Source organism: Elaeis guineensis, chromosome 10 (genome assembly GCF_000442705.2).
Source record: "Elaeis guineensis isolate ETL-2024a chromosome 10, EG11, whole genome shotgun sequence".
Classification (NCBI taxonomy): Eukaryota; Viridiplantae; Streptophyta; class Magnoliopsida; order Arecales; family Arecaceae; genus Elaeis; species Elaeis guineensis.
Genome location: NC_026002.2, coordinates 6,575,525 through 6,597,563, shown reverse-complemented (window position 1 = coordinate 6,597,563; position 22,039 = coordinate 6,575,525). Strand labels below are relative to the sequence as shown.

The window sequence follows — 22,039 nt, the reverse complement described above, 5'->3', positions numbered from 1 at the left end:
CTCAGTTAAAAACAGCTACACGTTCTTCAGTCACAGAGGAGTATCACAGCAATCAATCTTAACATACCACTTCCAGAAAAGTGACGAGTCTTCAACTGCTTAGCATATAACAACACAATCGTCGCAGCAGAAAACCAGAGGAAAAGTCAGTCCCCGGCCCCACCTTTTTGCGTGCTCTGCAGCACCGAGGGTGACCTTTTAAATCATCTCTTTCCAATATGCTGCTACCGCCAAAGCAGTAAAAGCTCTCTTTCCCCTGCCCGAAATACAGTCCAGGAACTCTGGACAGCTTGGAGAGAGAACAGTTGAGTTTTTAGATTTGAAGCCAACCCCAAAACCCCTGGAACACTGCAGCTTCCTTCTGGAAAGCTGGACTTTGCTTAATGAGAGCAAGCATCAGCTACACATTGCTAAAATGTTGCAAGCCCTCAAGCCAGAAGCTCAACTAAAGGGGGAGAAAAGAATCCAGTAGATCTGGAAGCCCAACAGCCTCTAGAGGAGGAGAAATTATTGCATGCACCTGGTGCAAGCGAACCAGAGCAAATTCTGGAGCATATGCACGGTGGATAGCGCGCAACCGGGAACTGGTGAAATACAAGGGTAGCGTGGCGTGTTACCCAGCTCCCGCTAAGAACCCAGTTTAAACAAAGATACCCGACAAGCCAGCATTCAAGCATACTGTCTTTCCTTGGGGTCTGGGAAGCAGCAAATGGCCAAACCCGACCTCCTTGTCACATAACTTGCCATTGACACTGCACATAACTTTAATAATAAATTAATCCGGGTAATCAAACCTCGCTTTACAGTAATTTTTTTTTTTTTAAGCACAAAATTAAGCCAAAACTTGTAGAGAGAGTAATACCAACCTAATAGCAGACGCGGACATCAATAACCGAGGACATCGTTAGCATGCACATCACAAGCATCAGTTACAGATTATTTCCACATGATCCACAAGTTTCAAGACCTACTGCAGCATCGTGGGCACAATAACTGTTTGACAAATCATACCAATAATGGAAATATCTTCATATATTTTTACTGTGCTATAAATTCAACTATGCTCAGTACATTATAAAGAATAACACTATAGGTTTACAAAAACCACCTGTGATGTTGTGCAACAGCATTAGTACAGAAGTCACTTGGGAGCAAAACTTAACATTTGGCATACTTCATAGTATTCCCTCCCTGAATTTGAAAATGGAATCATGTTATAAGAAAACTGTAAGCATCAAGTATCAAAACATCAACATGGCTCCGATTCATGTCCTCATCATCACAATCTTCATTCAATCTCTCTGTAGCAAGGCAAGGACAAGATATAACAAAGAAACACGTGCCCAGAATACTGGTGGAAGATGATAGGGCTGTCATGGTCATCAGAATTTTAAAAGGAAAAAAAAAAGAAGAAAAAAACAGAGAATAATGCTTATTGCTCTTACCTATATATTTATTAGATTTGTACCTATTACAAATAGGGAACCATACTCGGAAAATCTTACAACCACTTAATATTTGAGCAAGAACAAAAGAAAGCAATTTTTGAAAAAAAAAGGTAACTTCAAAAGAACATGAAAAGTCAAACTTTCTACAACTCTTTTCTTGGCCGTCATCACCACCATAATGAGTTCCTCACCACCTCTACAACACAAATTAACAAAAATTGACTTCTAGGAGGGAAAAATGAAAAGCCAACTGTTCTTATGATTCTTTTCATCTAACAAATTCTTCACACTATTGCTGCCACACTGAGGTACAAGACTATACATAGGAAAATAAATGCTCCTTAGTTTCCCCAGCATCTTGCAGCAAGGTTATCAGATTACAATGGTTCCTATAAGTATCTCAGTGATGCAGCCAGCATTACATTTTCCATTGGCATCCTCATGACACATAGAAGTCAGAATCAGTCTAAGGACATTTGCCGTAAAAAATTCTATGCACAAGATTGCACTTGATCTCAGGTGTAGATTGAAAGGTTACTTATATAAACTGTACTGTGCAGCTCTTGCCAGCAACTAGTAAGAACCTTTGACTTCAAGATGGTTAGATGTAGGTACCACCTTATTGAAGAAAAAACAAAAATCTTTTCATGGGTGAGGAGCTGAGTTTAATTTGTTAAAAAAGGAAAATATTTGTTTCTTCAGTGTCAATAGCCTGGATCACTGTTGTCCATCAAAGATTTTCTCTCCCTTATGGCAGCGAAGGATGACATTGTGAAACCGGAACAGCTGATCTAATTGATGCATCATGGCTTCAAGGGATCACCAGCGCATGCTAATGGAATCATGGCAAGTGTTGCCATGATGATCAAAGGCAGAAACAGGATGCCAATCTATCCATAGTAGCAGCTAGATGATGTGATCATGAACAGCAGCTGAAAAGCAGAGACTTATGATGACCATCTATTTTCAGGCATGAGTACTTGCAAGAAGCAATTAATTGAAAGCTTCAAAGAAAAGGACTTGAGGTTGCAAATGTCCCCTTTCACAGATGCTAATAACATCGTTCCAACCACCAATCACCTGTTAGAATTTACTTCAGTCAAAATAAATGATCATACATGAGCCAAGTTTAAGAAGCATCATCTGACTTATCTGGAGGTTACCTTGACGATCTGGTCATCATACATAACCCATTGTTCATGCTCATATGCAAAACAGTGATAATGTTGTCCATAATAACATACCTGAATATATGGAAAAAATAATATTACAGGTGATCACTGAGGTAGAAATAAATTTTTATTAAGTATCGAGAATAAACAATTCCTCTTGACAAGTATAAGACATATAAAGCATCTCAACAATGTTTTCTTATATCTTCTGACGAATCACTGGAAGAATGGCATGGACAACTTCATTTGTAAACCAAAACTTACATATAATAGTAATAATAAGAGGCCCATGAAGGCCTTTAAAATGATGTTGGAAATTTATGCAAGAATAGGTTGTGATATAAACGTAACAACCCAACCAAGTAACTAGAGAAATACATATTAATTATATATACATATATATCTGCATGTATGTGCATGTCAATGCATGCAAAAATATGAAAATGGAGCAGTATGTGGAAGCACTAAGCACTGTGAAGCATCAATTTAGATGATGGGCTTTGGAGACTAATTTATGAGACATTTCCGCCAGGACTTTTGGATTTTAGCAATGTCTAAATATAAAAGAATTTGTAAAACTCTAAGATTTGAGTAATATCTTCGTTTTTCAAAGTTGATATTTCTACTTGAAGCCAAAAATCTAAATTCTGAAATCAAAACTTTTATTCTTAAGGAAATGGAATGTTTAGGTATTTTTACTGAATTCAGGCTCATGCTCGTAACTTTTTTGGACTTATATGCTGAAGACCACTGCTCTGGATAACCAAAACCAAAGAGATGCTTCCTATACCGCAAATCCAAAGACATAAGCCCTCACTGCACGGAATTGCTTTGTTGGAAAGACGAGTTAACAAGCCAGATGAAGAGCAAGAGAAGGTGAGGGGAACGGCCAAATGAAAAAAACAAAACAAAAAATGATGCAATGCCCCACCAGGAGGGAGGTGGTTTGTTACATCCTTATCTACCTGTAATGGATGGGAACCTACCTAGTCAAGTGGACCCTGCATTGAACAGCCTCTCCTTGTCTATAAATAGAAGCAAGGGAAGATTGACTAGGCAAAAAGGCAAAGAAAGGAAGGGAGCTAGGCTCGAAGAAAATAAGAAAAGGAAGGATGCTAGGCTAGAAGGAGAAGAAGATGGAGGAAGAAGAAGATGATGAAGACGATGGTGCTGAAGGACATCCAACTAAGGAGAGAGGATTTCTTTTGCATCATAAGGTAAGTAACTTTCTCCATGCCATTGAATTTAAGTTTGATATTAGTGTTTTTGAATCACATGATCACTTTCAAGCTTATGTATGATTCTGAAATTCTAAACTACCTGGACTTTTCAAAATCTATGGTCATGCTTTTGAGTAACTTTCTTGCTTTTTGAATCCTAGCTCTGCTTTGTGTTTTTGAAACCTAGGCCCTCTTTGAATAAGTTAATTTCAAAAATACAAAACTTTTGTCAATTTTCAAAACTTATGCTCTTTGAGCTTTGTATCAATTTAAAGTTCATATATTGTTTCAAGCCATTAAACCTCAAAACTAAGTGTTTCTTTGATATTTTGGATTCCTCAATCAGCTTCAACTTTAAAGTACTTTTGGAATTTGGAACCTAAGCTGTTGCAAAGATTTTTGAACTCTAAACATCCTTTTTTGCTTCCAAATTGTTTAATATTATGGACAATAGATTTTTGAATCTATTGTCCTTTGCAAATATTATGGATTATCATCCTTTGAAAAGTTTGTTACCATGAGAGTTTGATTTTTTTTTTTTTTTAATTTCAATATAGAAGTTCTGAAAGTATATGACAATTGAGTGGATACTTTCGAATGTCATTCACAGAATCCATTCAAATTTGCAAATAATATCAAACTTGAAAAATGCATGCATCTCTAGCTAGGTGGTATATTCGGCCTCATTCAAATTATTGATAAGAATTCATTGGGCACCTGACTAGATGGTAATGTGTGACCTCATTCAAATCATCAATGAGGATATATGGACCGTTGGCCAAGCGGTATATATGGACCTTGAGGATTTTATGTGGCCTTCTCTGAACTAACAAGGAAGATTTATGGCCTCATCAAATTTACTAGCATTCTAAACTGCAGTCAGTAAAACTTTGTAAAACAACACGAAATTAAGTGTTTACTAGAATATAAGACTTTTCTGATACAAATTATGCTTTGACCACTTGATTTTGACCTAGAATTTGATTTATATCTTTGCAATTAATTGAACTATTATGTTCAAACCTTGATTTAAACCATTTGTAGTATCATATATCTTGGAAACTTTGCTTTTGGGATTTCACTATAAAATGATTTTAGTGGAAGATTTCTAAGTCATCATTTGATAGTGTGTTCTATTTTAAGCCCTTTGTTTTCCTAATGGATTCTTGAATCTTTTGACCAACATAGAAGTTTACTTGCAGAGCTTTATAACTCACCTCATCTTTTTTACATTTTTTTTAAAGCGATTTGTGAGACTTGTAGTGGATCTATTTGACGAGATGGATTTGTTTTTTTGGATTGAGTAATTGGAAGTGACATGAGAGTCATAGTAGATTATGCCGTGTTCTTTAAAGGTACAGTATTGACTATTGAGCATGATAGAATACGTTTAAATTTGTAAATGAATTTTATTTTATGAACATGTTTGGTTGGGGGAAGTTATGCTCTAAAATGGGAATGGGAATGAGTAACTTCCACTCCAACCATCCGGTTGGAAGGGAGTCCCAATCCCATTCTCATTCCAAAGAGAATGGAATGCCCTAATCCCCCAAAACCCAATCGCAGCTCTTTCCCAATATTCAAATCCTTCCACCAGGTTTATTTAAAATAGTTGATTTTCCAAAAATAAACCTCTAATTAACTGGATTTTCCAAAAAAAATGCCCCGATTAGCCATTTTGATTTCCATTCCAATCCATTCCAATTCTGATTCCAATTCAAGTCGTGAACCAAATGCACCCTAAGTTCATTTTTTATCTTACACTAATTAGTCATGTCTATTCAATAAAATGATTGTAGATGATTAAGTTTGAATGTTGGTTGCATGGCATGCCGTACAGAAATCAAACTAGTACACAGTATGGAGGGCGTACCAAGTGTCCATACGCCGAACCAACTACTATAACAGGCATACCAATACTGTACCAATATGGTACTGGTAAAGGGTCTGGTATCAAGACAATGAACCTTGGTTGGTTTTAATTAGCTTTAATAGTCCCACCTTAGGATTTAGAGAAGTCTGGATCTTGGGATGTGACAACCAAACTTTTAATAATCTTCAACTCCAAATGAAGTGGATAAGACACTCATTATAAAGTTAGCACACAATTCAATGATGATTTCAAGGATGGCCAAAATAAAATTATCGTCTGATTGCCAATAAGGTGGAAAGCATCAACTATGCCTAGAGAGATCAAACCTTATCTACCATTGGATACTTCATGGTACATATTTGCTACAATCTTTTCAAATAGAAGAGCAAGCTGATTGCCAAGAATGTAATTATACTGAATATGATCAACTTGCTTTGCTGAAATCCTGATTTCACTTTCAGTTTTGGCTAGGGGCAAGGATGGTTTGAGAGTTTTACAAGTTTAAGCTGAGTTTCAAAAGTTTAGATTAAAAAAGAAAAAAAAAAAAAAGAAGAAAACTTATGAAAAATGCAACTTAAAAAATATAATAGACACCATTCAAGGACTGTTTGGATAATTGGACTGAAAATTGTATAGGATTTGTGGGTTAGGCTAGTACAACCAGCAAGCCCAACCCACGAATCCTATAAGATTTTCAGCCCAATCAACCAAACATGCCTTAAAAAATAAAAATTTACTATTCAATGAGAATCCATGTAACATATATTGTCAAACCAAGAAAAGGTGCTAATTCTTATAATTTACATATTCTAGTCTGCGAAATTTAATTATCATGTCATATTGCTTCATGAAATTTAATGTCTGTAATGATTTTCTCAGTTCATACACTTTGAAGAGGTCAATGGTACAAGGAACTCAAACAGGCTTATGCATCCCCTACAGTTCAAGCAAATAACATCTAAATATTCACAAATTCAGTAAAATATTGAAAAAAATGAGTCTATTTTGACATGCTTCCTAGAAACCTGATTAATTACACATAAGGAAGCTCAAGTAAAGTGGAAAATAACAAGCCTTATAGGTTCAAATTTGTCGATTTTGACCAAAATTGACCAAAACCACCAAAATTACTGAAACCCAGACATTTCCAAATCAATTTTGGCTGAAACAGATATGTTTTAACCAAATCATTTTTGGATCTGGCCAAAACTTTAAATCTTTATGGAAATTCTGATTTCTGAAGTCTTGGCATGCCTAACAATGACCAATTCTAGTATCTTACTCCTAAGACATCCTGAAACCTCATATGGTCGGAGCTGATGTCGTTATGACCTTAATTCACTTCATGGCACTTCTACCAGCACAGTCCTATTTTAGTATTAGTTCAAGGGTTACGTTTGTTGTATTAAACAGGTTACAGCACATTACACATTGATATATGTACACATCATTTGGGATGTATGACACCATGCCATATGTAAAATACATCTACATCATACAAAATGAATCATATGAAATTTCTTCCGTCAGTGAGTAGTGACCTTTCTTCATCAGCAAATATTATAGCATGGCCCAATATATTGATCATGTTGCAATATGTTTTTTTTTATTCAATATGTGCAATATTCTATGTATTTTTGATACTTGCATCTATACATGCACCCAAAAGTGTTAAGATGTTCCTGACTATAAATTTTGCAGGTGCGAATAGTGGAATCATACTTCAATAATGCAACAAGGGTTAAGGTGTCCATCTAATTTATAGTGTATATGTGTTACATACATGACTAAAAAGCAGTTTTATATGCAGATAGCAGAAGAATCATATATCACCGAGGAAAGCACTTAAGCAAAAGAAAAAGGGTGCAGGAGAAGGTGGTGGAAGAGGAGGCACCATGAAGATAGAGGATAGGCAGGGGAAGAGGAGGCTGGAGGGAAAGGAGAATGATGCAAAGGAGGATAGGAGGTAGAGCTGGAGTAGACGTGGGTACCACATAGAACTCAGTTTGCATTTTCCACCCAGCCTGCATGGCACCCAGTTTGCATATGCACCCCTCAAAGTTCTGCTGACATAATGCCACACTAAAACATGCATCAGGGTTTGCTTAGATCCTATGAGTGAACAAGGAACTGCACATGCTACCACATGGACCACTTTTTAGAACAGTGACAACACGTTCTATAGCAGTAGGTTATCATCATGGCAAGCATGGGCAAATGTTTTCTCATTGTTCATGCTTGATTTTCCAATTTTTGCAGAATATTTCTTCATTTCTTGTGACTCTTTTGTCTTGGCACAATGCTGATGTTCTTTTTTTCCTTAATTTTGTATGTGCGTGTTTATGAGTTTGCCCACCCCTTTGCTAGCACTTGGGTTATGATGTTCCGTTATTGTCCCATGGAACCTACAATTCTATTAGTCTTGGAAACTCATGATCTCATTGATCATGCACTATCCACCTTCCTGGACTGAGTCCATCCATCTTTTATTCCTTGTCTGCTCACAGGGACTGCTCATAGTTTCATATCCAGCTTCCCCTTTTAGGCTTTGATACGTCATTTTAATTCTTTTGAACAGGCTTTAAACTTCGCTCTTTGTAATTTAAAGTCTCCTTGAGACTTTTTGAGTCTTCTTCGGTTCCAATTTGCAGTTCATCATCATTATTTGAACATTGCCTACAGAAGTTGTCCTGTAGTTTTCAGAATTAGACTGAAATTAGGAAAGTGCTTTTAAACCTTTCACAAAGTTCATAACTCCTCCAATCATGAATTTGATGCTAGTTTCATAAAAATCCTTTTGGTTATTATATTAAGAAGGTTGATTCTCTAACTGTTCTGAATCCCGTTATTGGCTACATCAGGTTTTGGATTATTAGGATTTTTTCTTATGGTGTCATCAGGGGTCTTTTTCTGTATAGGCCTTCCACAGATCGGAAGTTATAATATAAAGAAAAATCTTCTTGCCGGCTTCCACTTCCCTATCATCCCATTCGTTTTCTTCTTATCCATTTTTTTCTCATTTCTCCTATTCTTATTTTTCCTTGAAACAAAATTCCATTCCTTGTTTTGAGGGCTGCACAAGTTTGGTATCAAAGGAACTAAAACTTGATAACAAGATTTTAAATCCTATGGGATGCGGCGGTCCTAATTTTTTCATGAAACAGGATGCGCCACTATCTCACCCTGTCCCGACACTTGGGACCGAGGATATTTGATCAGGATGTTGGGACGCTAACGGAACGGCCCTATTCCAACACATGGGATGGTACCCCATTCTGGTGCCCTACGGGACATCCCAGTGGGACCTGAATCCTTGCTTGATAACAATTCTGATGTAACAATGGACTGCTACTGGTTAAACAAATTATAGGGAAGGTATTGGTTGCGAATACTATATCAGTACTAGGACAAAATTTAACTCATACAAGATCTGCACTGACATCATATCTAGTCAATTAGTTGTTGGAAATAGAATGAGAATTTTTCTTTTAACAGACTTGGAAAGCCAGAGAATAATTTGTAAGGCTGGTTTCAGATTAGAGTTAAACTGCAAAATGTACCAGCCCATTTACAAAGCTGTGAGAAAATGGATGTCACAATATTCTAAATAAAGTTTGTCATTTTTGAGTAGATAAATAGTCTGTGTAAAGAAAGTCTGTCCACCCAACTTCAAGGGGACTAGGTTAGAACTTAGAATGAGGATAAGGTATGGCTTAAGAAGCAAAATAAGCAACATGCTTTGATAACTCAGGTTGCTCTGCATTTAAGGACGGATCTGACATGTAAACAGATCCAATGCACTAGATTGTACAGCTGAAGAGAAAACATTAGTCTTCTAATGGCTGATAGTTGCCACAGAAAGAAAAAGAAAAGTAGGAAAACGAGGAGAAATGGAAGGGGAGGATGGCATAAAAATTATTAAGGAGAAAAGAGTGAGATGAGAGGGAGTTAGGTAATGTATCAAAAGCTTATTTATTTGCCAAACAAACCATGCTTTTGCTATCCTCCTTTTCTGTCCGCTTTTATTCCACTCTTTTGTTCTTGCTCACTCCCTTTTCCACATCTCTCTGTTCTTGGCCATTTTGAAGTACCTTTTATACATTGTTAATGTGAGCCTCACGATCAGATCACTCCTTTTTATCTTGTTGCTTTAGATTTCTTTCCCCATTATTTCAGTTTAATTTGACTCTTGCAGTCATGAATTGAACCCAGCTTTCTGCCTTGTCTATTAGATCCTTTAGTTTAATTGTTTCGATTTAATTGCAGATCTAAACTGTCTTCTAACTTAGATTATGGTATATTAGTAGAGTCCATGTTATGTGACATTATTGTATGCCCGTAGTTTTGATATCTTAGTGTTGCTAAGTGCAAATATGCTAACTGTTTACTACTTTAAAGAATGTTAAATCAATATTTTTTGTAAAAGGCGAGGTTTATTTTCAGCTTGAAACATAAAATTCTCCAAACCTATTTGCATCTCTAAGATGAAAGCCCCAGGAGAATCTGTTTGGTAGAAAAGACAAAGCTTTCTAGTTTGATCAGATACATCATCCGTTGGCCAAACAAATGTGGATATGCACGTACAGAACATGGAAGACCACAATACAGGGATGCCTTGAGGAATGCTACACCAAGGCAGACTTGATTGAGGCTATATTAAGACAAACCTATACATGATTAGATCAACTAGATCATGCCTTGAGAAAAAAGCCGCTGCTAACTCTATACCTGAAAAGAATACTCCACCAAAGTCTATATAGGATGTGTTTTAAAGTAGAAAATGGAACAAAGCATCAGAGTAGCATTTGAAGGTTCATCTGCTACAGAACTAGCAAACACAATCCATTTGAAAAAGAAATGAAGACCCAACAATTGAAAGTAAGAAAAGTGGCATCAAACTTCCCTTCCTCAACTTAAAGGTAGATTGAGAGAAAAAGGCTGAAGGTTCCTGCTGTCATTAAGAGAATATCATAATGTTGACTGTCTACAATAAGGTTGAGAGTTTCAGCTTGAGGAGAGAGTTGCCTAATTATCACATATTTATGCTGCTTCTCTTCCTGTGGCAGTTGCTTTCTTACTACTGCTGCACCTTCTAGGTACCACCTTGTATTTGACCATGGACCAAGAGTACCTTACATTTGGCTACCATTCCCTCACCTCTAATACAACTTAAGAATAACCCAAATTATAAAATATAAAAAGACTGAATTAAACCAAACTCAGGACATAGCATATTATGAAATACAAAATGTTCTAGCTTTTCTCTGAACATACCACTGAAACCAGGGAATGTTTGCTCCCTTGATCTAGACCACGATAGAGGACACCAATGTCTACTTCAGTGGAAATAGCTGCCAAAGTCGCGGATATGTCATCTGCACTTTCATTTGAATTCTGCCAGCCTAGAACTGCAAAATAAAAGCAAATAATCAGACAATCAAATCAAAGGTATAACTTTATAGCAAGGTTTTAAATGCTAGTGGGATGGCAGGTGTCACACCATCCTGAGCGTTAGGACCAGTCAGGAAATAGACCAGACCGATGGAACATCCACCATCCTGATTGTTGGGACATAGGGCATCCCAACAGCCCTGTCCTGAAGTACTCAAAGCCTTGCTTTGTTGTCTAGCACAATGCAAAAATAAAGGACACAGATGGTCAATTCAGGTCTCAGTTTAAAAATGATTGGTACCAAAACATATTGCCTCCAGCTCTTCATGGTTGGAATTTGATATAGTCAGAGACTCAGAGTTGTATTACAACCTTGTTGGCAAACTGGGCCTCCAAGTAGGACTTAAATCTGGGACACAGTAGCAAATTTATGGCACAGATCAGCTCTGCTTCAGACACAAGTCTTTGTACCTTTTTCCTCCTAAGCAAGATGAATGCAAAACCCAAAATTGGGACTCCAATTTGGGACTCAACTATGAGTTGCATACAGATTTATGGCATTAATCTAGCCTGTGTCAGACCAAAGTCAATGAACCTACTTGCACTCCTAAGCTAGAGGACAAATAAGTTAATCTAAATTCCTGCAAAATTACCAGTTGTGAAAACATGAGGTGGACTTGAAAGAATATGATGAATATAATTTGATTTTCCACAACCTCCAGCATCTAGATCACAAGCTAACTGGTGATTCATCTCCACAATCTTCAAAAGCTTATCGAAGGAACTTTCTGCACACATAATCTGAGAAAAGGATTGGAGATGTTCATTAGTAAGTTGACAAATACTACCATAGTAACAATTGACTAGACTATGCATAAACTTGATAGTGTAAGACATGCCTTTGTTGTTCTTAGTGAATTTGCATTGATGTTGTGGAAAAATGAAGTATACTTCAGGTGCCTGGACTCCACACCACAACTGTAACACTTCATCTGTTCATATATGTCCATTCCGAAAAGGGAATGTGCTATGCAAGAATCATTTGCACAGTCCCATGAACCCACACTATTACTTTCATGTGATTCAGCATCACATTCACTAGTAGATGTATATGATTTATGCAAGCAATCAAAGATTACCGCTAAAACCTCAGAAGCGTCATTCATCTGAGCCTGTCAACAGAAATAGATCTGTTAAGTTTCCTACAACGAAGAAATCAGATGTGTTCATGAAACCACATGCAAACTGAGAGCATCAGAACCTCTTAAAAATTTTCATCCAATAAGATGCTACACAGAGATAACCTTAGCTATCAAGCTTGTCCAGGCTATTCTGGATTTGACAAGAGAAGACAAACAAAATCATATAAGCAAGCTTCTTTGAATTACCTCCTGAAAGAATTTGTTATCAGGATACAAGTTGCTCAAAGCAATCCTCAGCGAAGTAGGCGCAACAGCTTCTCTCTGTCCCTCAGATGCTTTGGTCAAGGCAGTGAAAATATCATATAGTGCACAGACAACACAAGGATTTCCAACATGCACATGCAGTGATGACGTTTTAAGGAACTCATCTCGAAAACACCTTAAATGCCACAATGACTGAATTTTTATATGAAAGAAAAACATCATTAGGGTTTGAACTAGATCATAACTAACTAATCAGAGATTCAGAAGTATAGATGTCTCTATGATCTTTTTCCCTGACACTCACCTGAATAATTACATTCAGAAAGCAATTGTATTCACCAACTGCATTTTTCAGGCCAGATCCAAATATCTCTTTTGTGCTTGGAATGCTTGCAGTTTCATTAGTAGAAGCGCCATAATCATTTTCTGTGGATATAAAAACCAGACGAAATCAGGAAACAGTGAAATTTTATGCTGACGAGGGATACAGATCAAGCAATTTAATGATCACCGAAAATATGTTTCAACATGTAGACAACAGTCACAACAGTTCCAGGGTTCGCCGTACTGGGCCGAACCGCCCGGTACGAGGAGTACCGAGCCGGACCGGTAGTTTACCGGTCCGGTTCAGACTTTTTTTCGAAATATTTTCCGAACCGCCCCAAACCGCTCGGTTCGGTCCGGTTCACATCCATACCGCCCAAAACCGGACGGTATGGATCGGTTCGGTCCGGTCCGGTTCGGCGTGAACCGAACGAACCGTACCGACATGCCCACATGAATAAAGCGGGAAGGGGGGGAGGGGGGTGGGGTCGGAGACTTAAATCATTAAGCGGCTTAAGAGTTCTCTGAGAACTTCTTAGAGAACTCCCGAGGATCCGAAGTTTATGAAGGTCTCAACGAAACCGTTGAGACCTCCGAAAAATTAGAAAAAAAAGAAAAAACTCCGTCGAATTGTAGGAATGGTTCGAGGAGAGGCTGATCTTTGACCGGAAGTAAGATAATATGTTATTTTCTTAGTAAATATTTATTTTTATTTTTATTGTTAAAAATAGGATAAGAATGAGAAATAATGAAAATAAGAAAAAATCATGCCGAAATCTTGTGATTTTGGTATGATTTAATTATATGTGACAAATTTTTAGAAGATCTACACGATGACACCAAAATTATTAATTTTTGTTAATTATATATATTTTAAATATTTTTAAATATTTATTTATTTAAAAATTAAAAAAAATAAATTTTAGAGAAAAAAATCAGAGTTTGGGAATCATGTTTAGAATGATTCAAGCTACTTAAATCTAATTTCAATTTTTTTCAAATATTTGAAATAAAAAAATATTTTTTTAATTATTTAAATTAAAAAATTTAATTATAAAATAAAAAATATATAAAAATAATGTTATATTTTAGTTAATTTAAAAATATTATTTGAAGTATATAACATATTTATTTTGAATTTATAAGTTCTAAAATAATTTTTAAAATTATTTTAAAATTATATATAATTATTTTAATTATCATTAAACTATCGTATTTTGTTGTACTTGCATATATTTATAAGAAAAAAATTTAGAGCATGACGTTCATTCACTTTAATTAATCAACTATTTTATAGTATATATTTATTTATATAAAAATTATTAAAAATTTAAAAAAATAAAAAATCAGTGTTAGTTTTGAAATTGAGAATAATGTTTAGAATGATTCAAAACAATTGAAATATTTGAATCTAACTTGAGATTTTTTTAAAATTCTTTTTGTAAATATTTAAATAGTAAAAAATATATGTAATTAGTGTTATATTACAGATAATTCGAAATAATTAGTATTTTGTTATACCTGCAGAAATGAGTAAGAAGAAAGATCCAGAGCGTGACATCGGTTAGGATCATGGCGAGATGCTCTCGACTCGACATCATTGGAGATGCAAATGGTGCAACACAGAGTTCAAGAGAGGAGGGATGACTAGGTTGAAGCAGCATCTGGCTGGTGGTTATCCTGATGTGTCCATGTGTCGGAAATGTCCGCAAGAGGTCCGACAATTGATGAAAAAGCACTTTGCTGATTCGAAAGCAGCGAAGGAAAGGACAAAGCAGAAAAAGACCGAAGTAGACCGTCGAGCTGCAGAGCCACCTTCTTATCACTCTAGAGAGTCAGAGGAGGCTTTTGCTCCAGATGATGAGGCACAGATTGAGGCTGTCATTCAGACGAGCTTGACAGATCAGTACCAGCAGGAGGAGATGGCCCGGTACAGAGAGCAATTCAGACCATCATACTACGAATCAGGATCTGGATCAGCGACTGGTATAAGAGAATTCGAGTTAAGGACTATCTCAGTCAGAGAGCCTGGTGGTAGGGAGAGCAGACGCAACATGTCTTCTTTGTTGGGAGTTTTTGGCAGTAGAAGGAGGTCCTCCAGAGATATTCCAGCAGGAGCCAGCATTCAGGATTTGAATCCACATGCTTTGCCCAGCAAGGATTCAAAGCAGCAGAGAATTGACAGTATGCTGAAAAAAGATAAGAAAAGGGTATGTGGCGAGCTATTGAATCATGATTTCATTTCAGCCATATTCCAGTAAATGCAACAGCCAATTCTTACTACCGATCTGCTATTTCAGCCATAGAGGCTGCCGGCCAGGGTGTAGATCCTCAAGGACCTAAGGACATCTATGGTCAGCTTCTTGACAGCAATAAGGAGGATCTGCAGAGATGGATTGCTTCTTACAAAAATAAATGGCCTACATACGGTCTGACAGTATTGTATGATGGTTGGACAGGTCCTACTAGGCGGAGCATCATTAATTTTTTGACATACTGTGATGGAAAAATATTCTTTCACAAATCAATCGATGCTTCAGATAAGATGCACGATGCCACATATATCTTTGGTCTGATGGAGGAAGTGATTGATTCAGTGGGTGAGCAGCATGTCGTGCAAGTCATCACAGATAATGGACCACAATATAAAGCTGTCGGGGAGTTGCTGATGGAGCAGCGACCGCAAATATACTGGACCCCATGTGCTGCACATTGCATTGATCTTATATTGATGGATATCGGAAAGATTCGCAGGATGCAGCAGGTAGTGAACATTGCCCAGACCATTACTAGATTCATCTACAACCAACATGGGTTCTTTCATTGATGCGGACGTATACTGGGGGGAAGATCTTATGACCGGATATCACACGGTTTGCTACCAACTACATAGCACTTGATAGTCTTCTTCAGAAGAAAATAGCCCTACATCAGATGTTTGTCAGTGCCGAGTGGCAGGAAAGCAGATATGCGACGGCCGGCACTGATGGAAGTCATGTGAAGAACTTGATGACGAGTCAGTCATTTTGGCAGCGGACTGAGAAGATAGTGAAGGATATCAAGCCTTTATATGAGGTGCTTCGCGCCGTGGACAGCGAGAGATACCCCCAGATGGGCTTCCTATATTACATGATGGAGAGGACAAAAAAACAGATCAGCGAGAATGATCCCAAGCATGCTCAAAAATTCATTAACATTATTGAGCACCGTTGGGACTATCAGATGGGCAGAGATTTGCATCTAGCTGGTAAGTTTTGATTCAAGAATGTTTTAAAATATTTTTTCGAAGCATGAAAATAAAATTATGCTTAATCAATCTTCAAATTTATCTGCAGCTTATTACTTAAATCCGAGATTTCAGTATACTATTCCGGAGATAGATATGGATAGCGAGCTTCTTGCTGCTCTTCGCAATGTCATATATAAGATAAATAATAAATAATAAATATATTTATTATTCAACTGAATTCGATCTGATATATTTATAAATAATAAATATATTTTATTTCAGACGAAACAGTTTAGAGAGGAATCAGACAGTTTTGGAGTCCTATCAGCTGTCGTAAGCAAAAAGCAGATGAATTCAGATAAATTACATATCAATAATGAGCAATGTAGATTGATATATAATTTTGTTTAATAATATCATCAAATTTGATATGTAATTTTGCTTTTGTAGCTGAATGATGGATTTATTTTGGAACGTCAGCAGAAAATTTGAGACATATGACTGTCCGTATTCTTTCTCAGACGGTCTCTGCTAGTGGCTGTGAGCGTAATTGGTCCACTTTCGCCCTTATCCACAGCAAACAGAAAAATCATCTGACACAAAAACATCTCGACGATCTTGTATATGTTCACTACAATCTAAGGTTAAGACTAAAATATATTCAGGAGGAAGTTCAGTTGAAGTATACTGATCCGACGCTGGATGATTATGCCGACGAGGATGACGATCCGATCATCGAATGGCTTGCAAGTCAGCAGCAGGAGCCAGAGCTTGATGAGCCAGGATCCTTTCCACGACCAGCCAGTGTGGTGGCGAGGGAGATCAGGGTGGATCCAGGACAATGGGCAGAAAAAAATATTCCACAAGATTCCAGCTGATCAGCCACAGTCTGAGGGGATACTAGGGACTCATTCATCACATGACTCGCTATTCGATACATCTTCCCAGAGATTCGAGCGAGAGATGTATAGACGATCCTCCCGACAGCCAGCAAGAAGGCATCCATCCTCTCAATCACAGGAAACTCAGTAACAGAGGGGCACAAGGGGGAGAAGAAAAAGACAGTTGTACGTGCACCACTCTCGAGAGTACAAGAGCTATCTGGTTCAGATACGGACACCAGGGAGAGTGATAATGATACTGGTAGTAGTAGCCATGTATCTGATGATCAGGGAGGAACTGAAAGACAGGAGACCACCGTTTATGAGACACAGCCACAGGATGATATTCGATTCACCGGTGAGTCTCAGTTTACGCATGTCACACAGGATAGGAATCATGGTGGACGAGTCGGTAGAGATCGTGGAGAGCCGATTTCATATAGATGACGGACTCCTAGAGGTCGTCCAGCACATGATGCAGCTGCGGATGATCTTGCACGTGAAGTAGGGTCCATGAATGTATCTGGATCATCCTCGCATTATGGATCCTATTATCCACAGCCACTTTATGATCCATATGCATATGGTGCATCCGAGGCATCATCTTCCAGTGGTTACTACCCTATGCAGCCTGGAGCATCTTATGGATCAGATTTTGCTACTGGCATATTTGGATGGGCTCCTCCACAACCGTACCATCATCTCGATGATACTTCTCAGAGTCAGAATTTTAGCGAGAGGCCTGAGATGTCTTACAATCCAAAGAGGATGCCTTATGGGATGATGAATATTCGAGAGTACGGTGCAGCTTGACTAGAGGGTTGGACTGATGTCCCTTCAGACTATGTTGATGATCCAGACATCTACGAGCATCACAGACACTCGACAAGAAATTAAATGCAGAGTACATCTTAAGGTTCGTATATCAGTTATTGCGCTTTGTACTTAAATATTTAGATACATTTTAATGCGTATTTTATATATTTTTTCTTTAGTTTTAAGATGACATAGTTGAAATATAATGTAAATAAATATATGTTTGAAATTTTGGATCAAGAGTCTTTGTACCGCAATCTAACTCCAAATTGAACCCAAATATGTTAATAATATGCAATATAATATCATATTGAGGTTGTATTTATCAATTATTAACTTTAAAAATCCAAAAAAAAATTAAAAATTGAAAAAAAATTATGTACCGGTACCGGACCGGTATGCCTAGGCATACCGTGTGTCGGTACGGTACGTTACCAATACCGTACCATACCGGTCTGGCACCGGCACGCCATCCGGTACCAGTACAGCAAACCTTGCACAACACAATACATTTTGTTGTTATAACAGGACCATAACAATGGGTAAGACTAGACTCAACCTAAATTCAAGGTAACCATAGACATTCTCTCTATTAGCATTCTTATTCTTAATTCAAAATTTGCTGAAGAACAATTAACTCCTCTCCAGATGGAGTCTTCTCATGTTTAAACCTAATCATTTAAGTATTACTGCTTACTCTTGCAAGGGATGTTAAATGAACATGCAATGATGCTTATAAAAATTAAATTTGGAAATAATAGTTAACAAAGTTGAAGAGACAATAGCATAGTTAGTTGCTTGCAAGACATGAAAAAGCACATGGATGAACTTCAAAACAAACTAAACAAGAAAACAAGTTTAAATAAACTCTTAAATACTACTAAACAATGATATATCTTAGAAACACGGTATAGTGAGATAGCTTTATAGAAAAAGAAACTGCAGCTTGGATAACTTCAATGAAATCAGAATTCTGCCATTAGTCAGAACTCAAAACATACAGAAGGCTTAGATCTAGAAACATAGCCAAGCCCAGGAATTGATGCCCCCAGTTTAAATCATAAAGTGATTTTTTTTTAAACAAAAGAATAAAATTTTATTAACTACATACTCCAACTGTTCCTTCCACCATTGTACAAAACCTTGAAGTCCTGGTATCACCACCAGCTAGCCAATCTCATGGCCGTTTATTTTATTTTATTTTATTTTTTAAAAAAGTAAAAGACAAAGAAAGGCATGGTATCATACCTTACAAAATTTCCCACGTAAGCATCTCATGCCGCTTCAAAATTAAGGGGAAAACAACCAGCAAGATTTTATAGTTTTTGTCCCACAAACCGAAAGATTAGCCACCTCTGAGTCTTAAACAGAGGATACTTAAGATCGTCCTCTCATATGTCTGTTGACATTTTGCTTGGCACCAAAAGCACTTTTCTTGCTGGTGATAATCATATTAGACAAAGGTTGGGTCCTGTAGAATCCAAGGCTCTTTCATTTTTGCCCTCCTTCCCGCAAAATTAAATGCACACTTTGCCATGACTACTAATTAACTGTATTCTCAATAAAAGAATCTGCACCTAATACTTAGTCTATTGTGACACCTATTTGAGAAATCATAGGTAACAAGCCTTATGGCAACTTTGGGGGGTAAGCTTTCTAACCACTCATTTCTATTTAAGACTAATCACAGGCATTAATCCTACAGTTAATACTTGTGTGCTGTCTCACCATAGACCCAAGAGTAGATCGAGGAGAACAATCAAACCACCCAGTTTTCCTAGATATATGCTATCTACAGAAGAAGCCAAGGTCTCCAGAACCATGGATTGTGCATGCGTTAACCTGCTTTAGCATGATACAAAGCACTTCCCAGTGCTTAGGCATGCACTAGCACAAAGACATGCAACCAATGAAAGAAGCATCATAATTGTTTTGCGCCACACCTGCTTCCGAATGATGCATCCGGACACATTTGCTCGGCCGCTTTCAAGCAATTAACAAGGTTATTTCTCATTCCACCAAAAATTGTTACTGCACCAACTTCTAGGAAAATCACAGGGCCAACTTCTGGGAAGACCTATGTCCTATAAATATTTCATCATTTCTTCTGGCATTCCATGTATATAAGTTTGTCAGAGATTTGTAAACAAGCATAGATTGTGTTTTAGAAGTTCAACGTCCTAATATATAATAGATACTGTAATAGACTTAATTATGTTACTTTGGACCAGGTTTATTCATATAGCAACTCCCCCATAAAATCCTACAAGTATGAGTGTAAATCATCATTTGGCCAGTGGAAGGATGCCCAGATAATATATTCAGCTTAATGTGCTGGTCGCATGCTACTACTTCTGCCTCTCTTCTCTGGAGCTTGATGTACCATAAACCAAGTCTTCACTAATAAAAACCTATAAGTATTAGTGTAAATCATCATTTGGCCACTCAAAGGATGCCAAATAATATACTCAGCTTAATGTGCTGGTTGTATGCTATTATTCCTTCTGCCCATCTTCCCTCATGGAGCTTGATGTACCATAAACCAAGAATTCGCTCATTCTTGATCATCCAAAGGACAGATACTCATTTAGTCATATCTTTTACTTTCTTCTACTATATGAATATGATATATCATTGCTCTCTTTATTGGTAATATTCTCTCAAGAGCAAAAGAATTTTTAACCAAGATTCCAACTTTAAGCATGATTATGTGAAGATATATGCCTTTAAGGTAATCTAGGATCTAGCTAACACCTAGAAATCTTAAAAACAGGTTCTTTTGTGGTATTAGAGAAATACCTGCATAAAATTAACTTGAAACATCTCTTTTGGTTTTCTTTTTGTCTTTACTTCTCTCTTAATTTTTTTCAGATCTAAAATTTAGCCAATGTAAAATGGCTCATTTTTCCTTTTTCTTCTTTCCTCTCCAATGTCCGTATACACTTGATTGTTTAGACATTATTCTCTCACTTTAAGCCACAATTAAGGTGCATAACATGGAGAAAGAGATGATGTTATGGTCCTTTGGACATCCAACAATTAATGCACAAATACCCAGAAGGCTTGAATGTTAAGATGGTGTGGTCATTCTTTATCCTCGGAATCTTCCTTACCATATTGTAAGGCTACTTATCATTCACTTCTCTCGACCATCATATGTTGAAGGATGCCAAGGGATGGAAGTGGGTTGGGTCAGGTGTTGAATTAGCTTGACCCAGACTCAACCTAATATTAACTTACAGTCAAACTAGACCCAAAACATGCCAACCACTCAGTAAGTCTTAAAAGGTTGTTGGATTGGATCTAGATCAGTTATGGAGCTAGGAACTAACTTTTGCAGCTTGAGTGGAGTTCATTTGGCATTCAATTTGTAAAGAATTCTTTCAAGCTCATACCCTAACTAATAGCAGGTCAGGTCTTAATATGCAACCCACCTCAATCCATGAGTCTTAAGTTTGGGTATGTCCGGTCTAAGTCAGCTTGTTTATTAGGTATATAGGTCAGATTAAGACCCGCATGACCCTCTTGAACCCCTAGACATGGTTGATGGATGGAACTAAGAAACGACTTAAAGTCAAACCTGCAGCTGGAGGATATGCGCAACCACATGGTATTTGCTACTTTGACACACACTGCAGTGGCAAAAACCAGCTTGATAGGAGTAATGGTATTCATGACAACCGGGCTAAGTTTACCATTACTATAGTTAAGTGTCCAAAAAACTTCTGAAAGAAGAACTGTTCTCCAAGTCACTAGGAATAGAACAACTGATTGAATTTTAACTTATTGTCAGAGGTTAAGATGTCTCATTATCTATACTCCAACTAGAGAAGGGACATTGTTAGAGATTTCTTGATGTAATAACAATAGCTTCGAGTAAAATTGTGTTTTGAGAGACTAATGGGTTGAGATATAATTGGTCAAGTATGATGGGTTATAAAGAGGTCATCCTGGACGAGACTAATTTATGTAGTAAGGCCCTCAATAAGGGGCAGCACATACCACTGCAGCGCAGAGGCATTCCAATCACGTACCAGTAAAATAGACACAGCGGTAAATCCCTATATCTTCTCATAGTTTGCTGATATGGGCAGTACAGCATCGTACATATATGAACCACCATAAGGGGCAGCACATACCACTGCACAATCAGTTTCTCAAACATTATTTAATTTCATCATGTTTCCACTAGAGAGGGACACCTGATGAAAAAATAGCAGGCTACGAGTAGTATTTGGCCTACTATATTAAAGCCAAATCCACTCTTTGATCTTGTTCT

General features: G+C 37.2%; 1 protein-coding gene across 1 annotated transcript in view; it reads right to left on the bottom strand.

The window, feature by feature from the left end:
- Positions 1 to 1,421: 1,421 nt before the first annotated feature.
- LOC105053498 (uncharacterized) overlaps positions 1,422 to 22,039 on the bottom strand; it is a 57,226-nt gene continuing 36,608 nt past the window's right edge. Inside the window, exons 8-14 of the mRNA XM_073244382.1 lie at positions 12,815 to 12,936; positions 12,493 to 12,702; positions 12,004 to 12,276; positions 11,758 to 11,905; positions 10,988 to 11,121; positions 2,612 to 2,692; positions 1,422 to 2,528 (exon numbers count right to left, since the gene is read on the bottom strand). Of these exons, the coding sequence (XP_073100483.1) occupies positions 2,442 to 2,528; positions 2,612 to 2,692; positions 10,988 to 11,121; positions 11,758 to 11,905; positions 12,004 to 12,276; positions 12,493 to 12,702; positions 12,815 to 12,936 (1,055 nt within the window). The 3' untranslated portion in view covers positions 1,422 to 2,441. The remainder of the gene's footprint in view (positions 2,529 to 2,611; positions 2,693 to 10,987; positions 11,122 to 11,757; positions 11,906 to 12,003; positions 12,277 to 12,492; positions 12,703 to 12,814; positions 12,937 to 22,039) is intronic.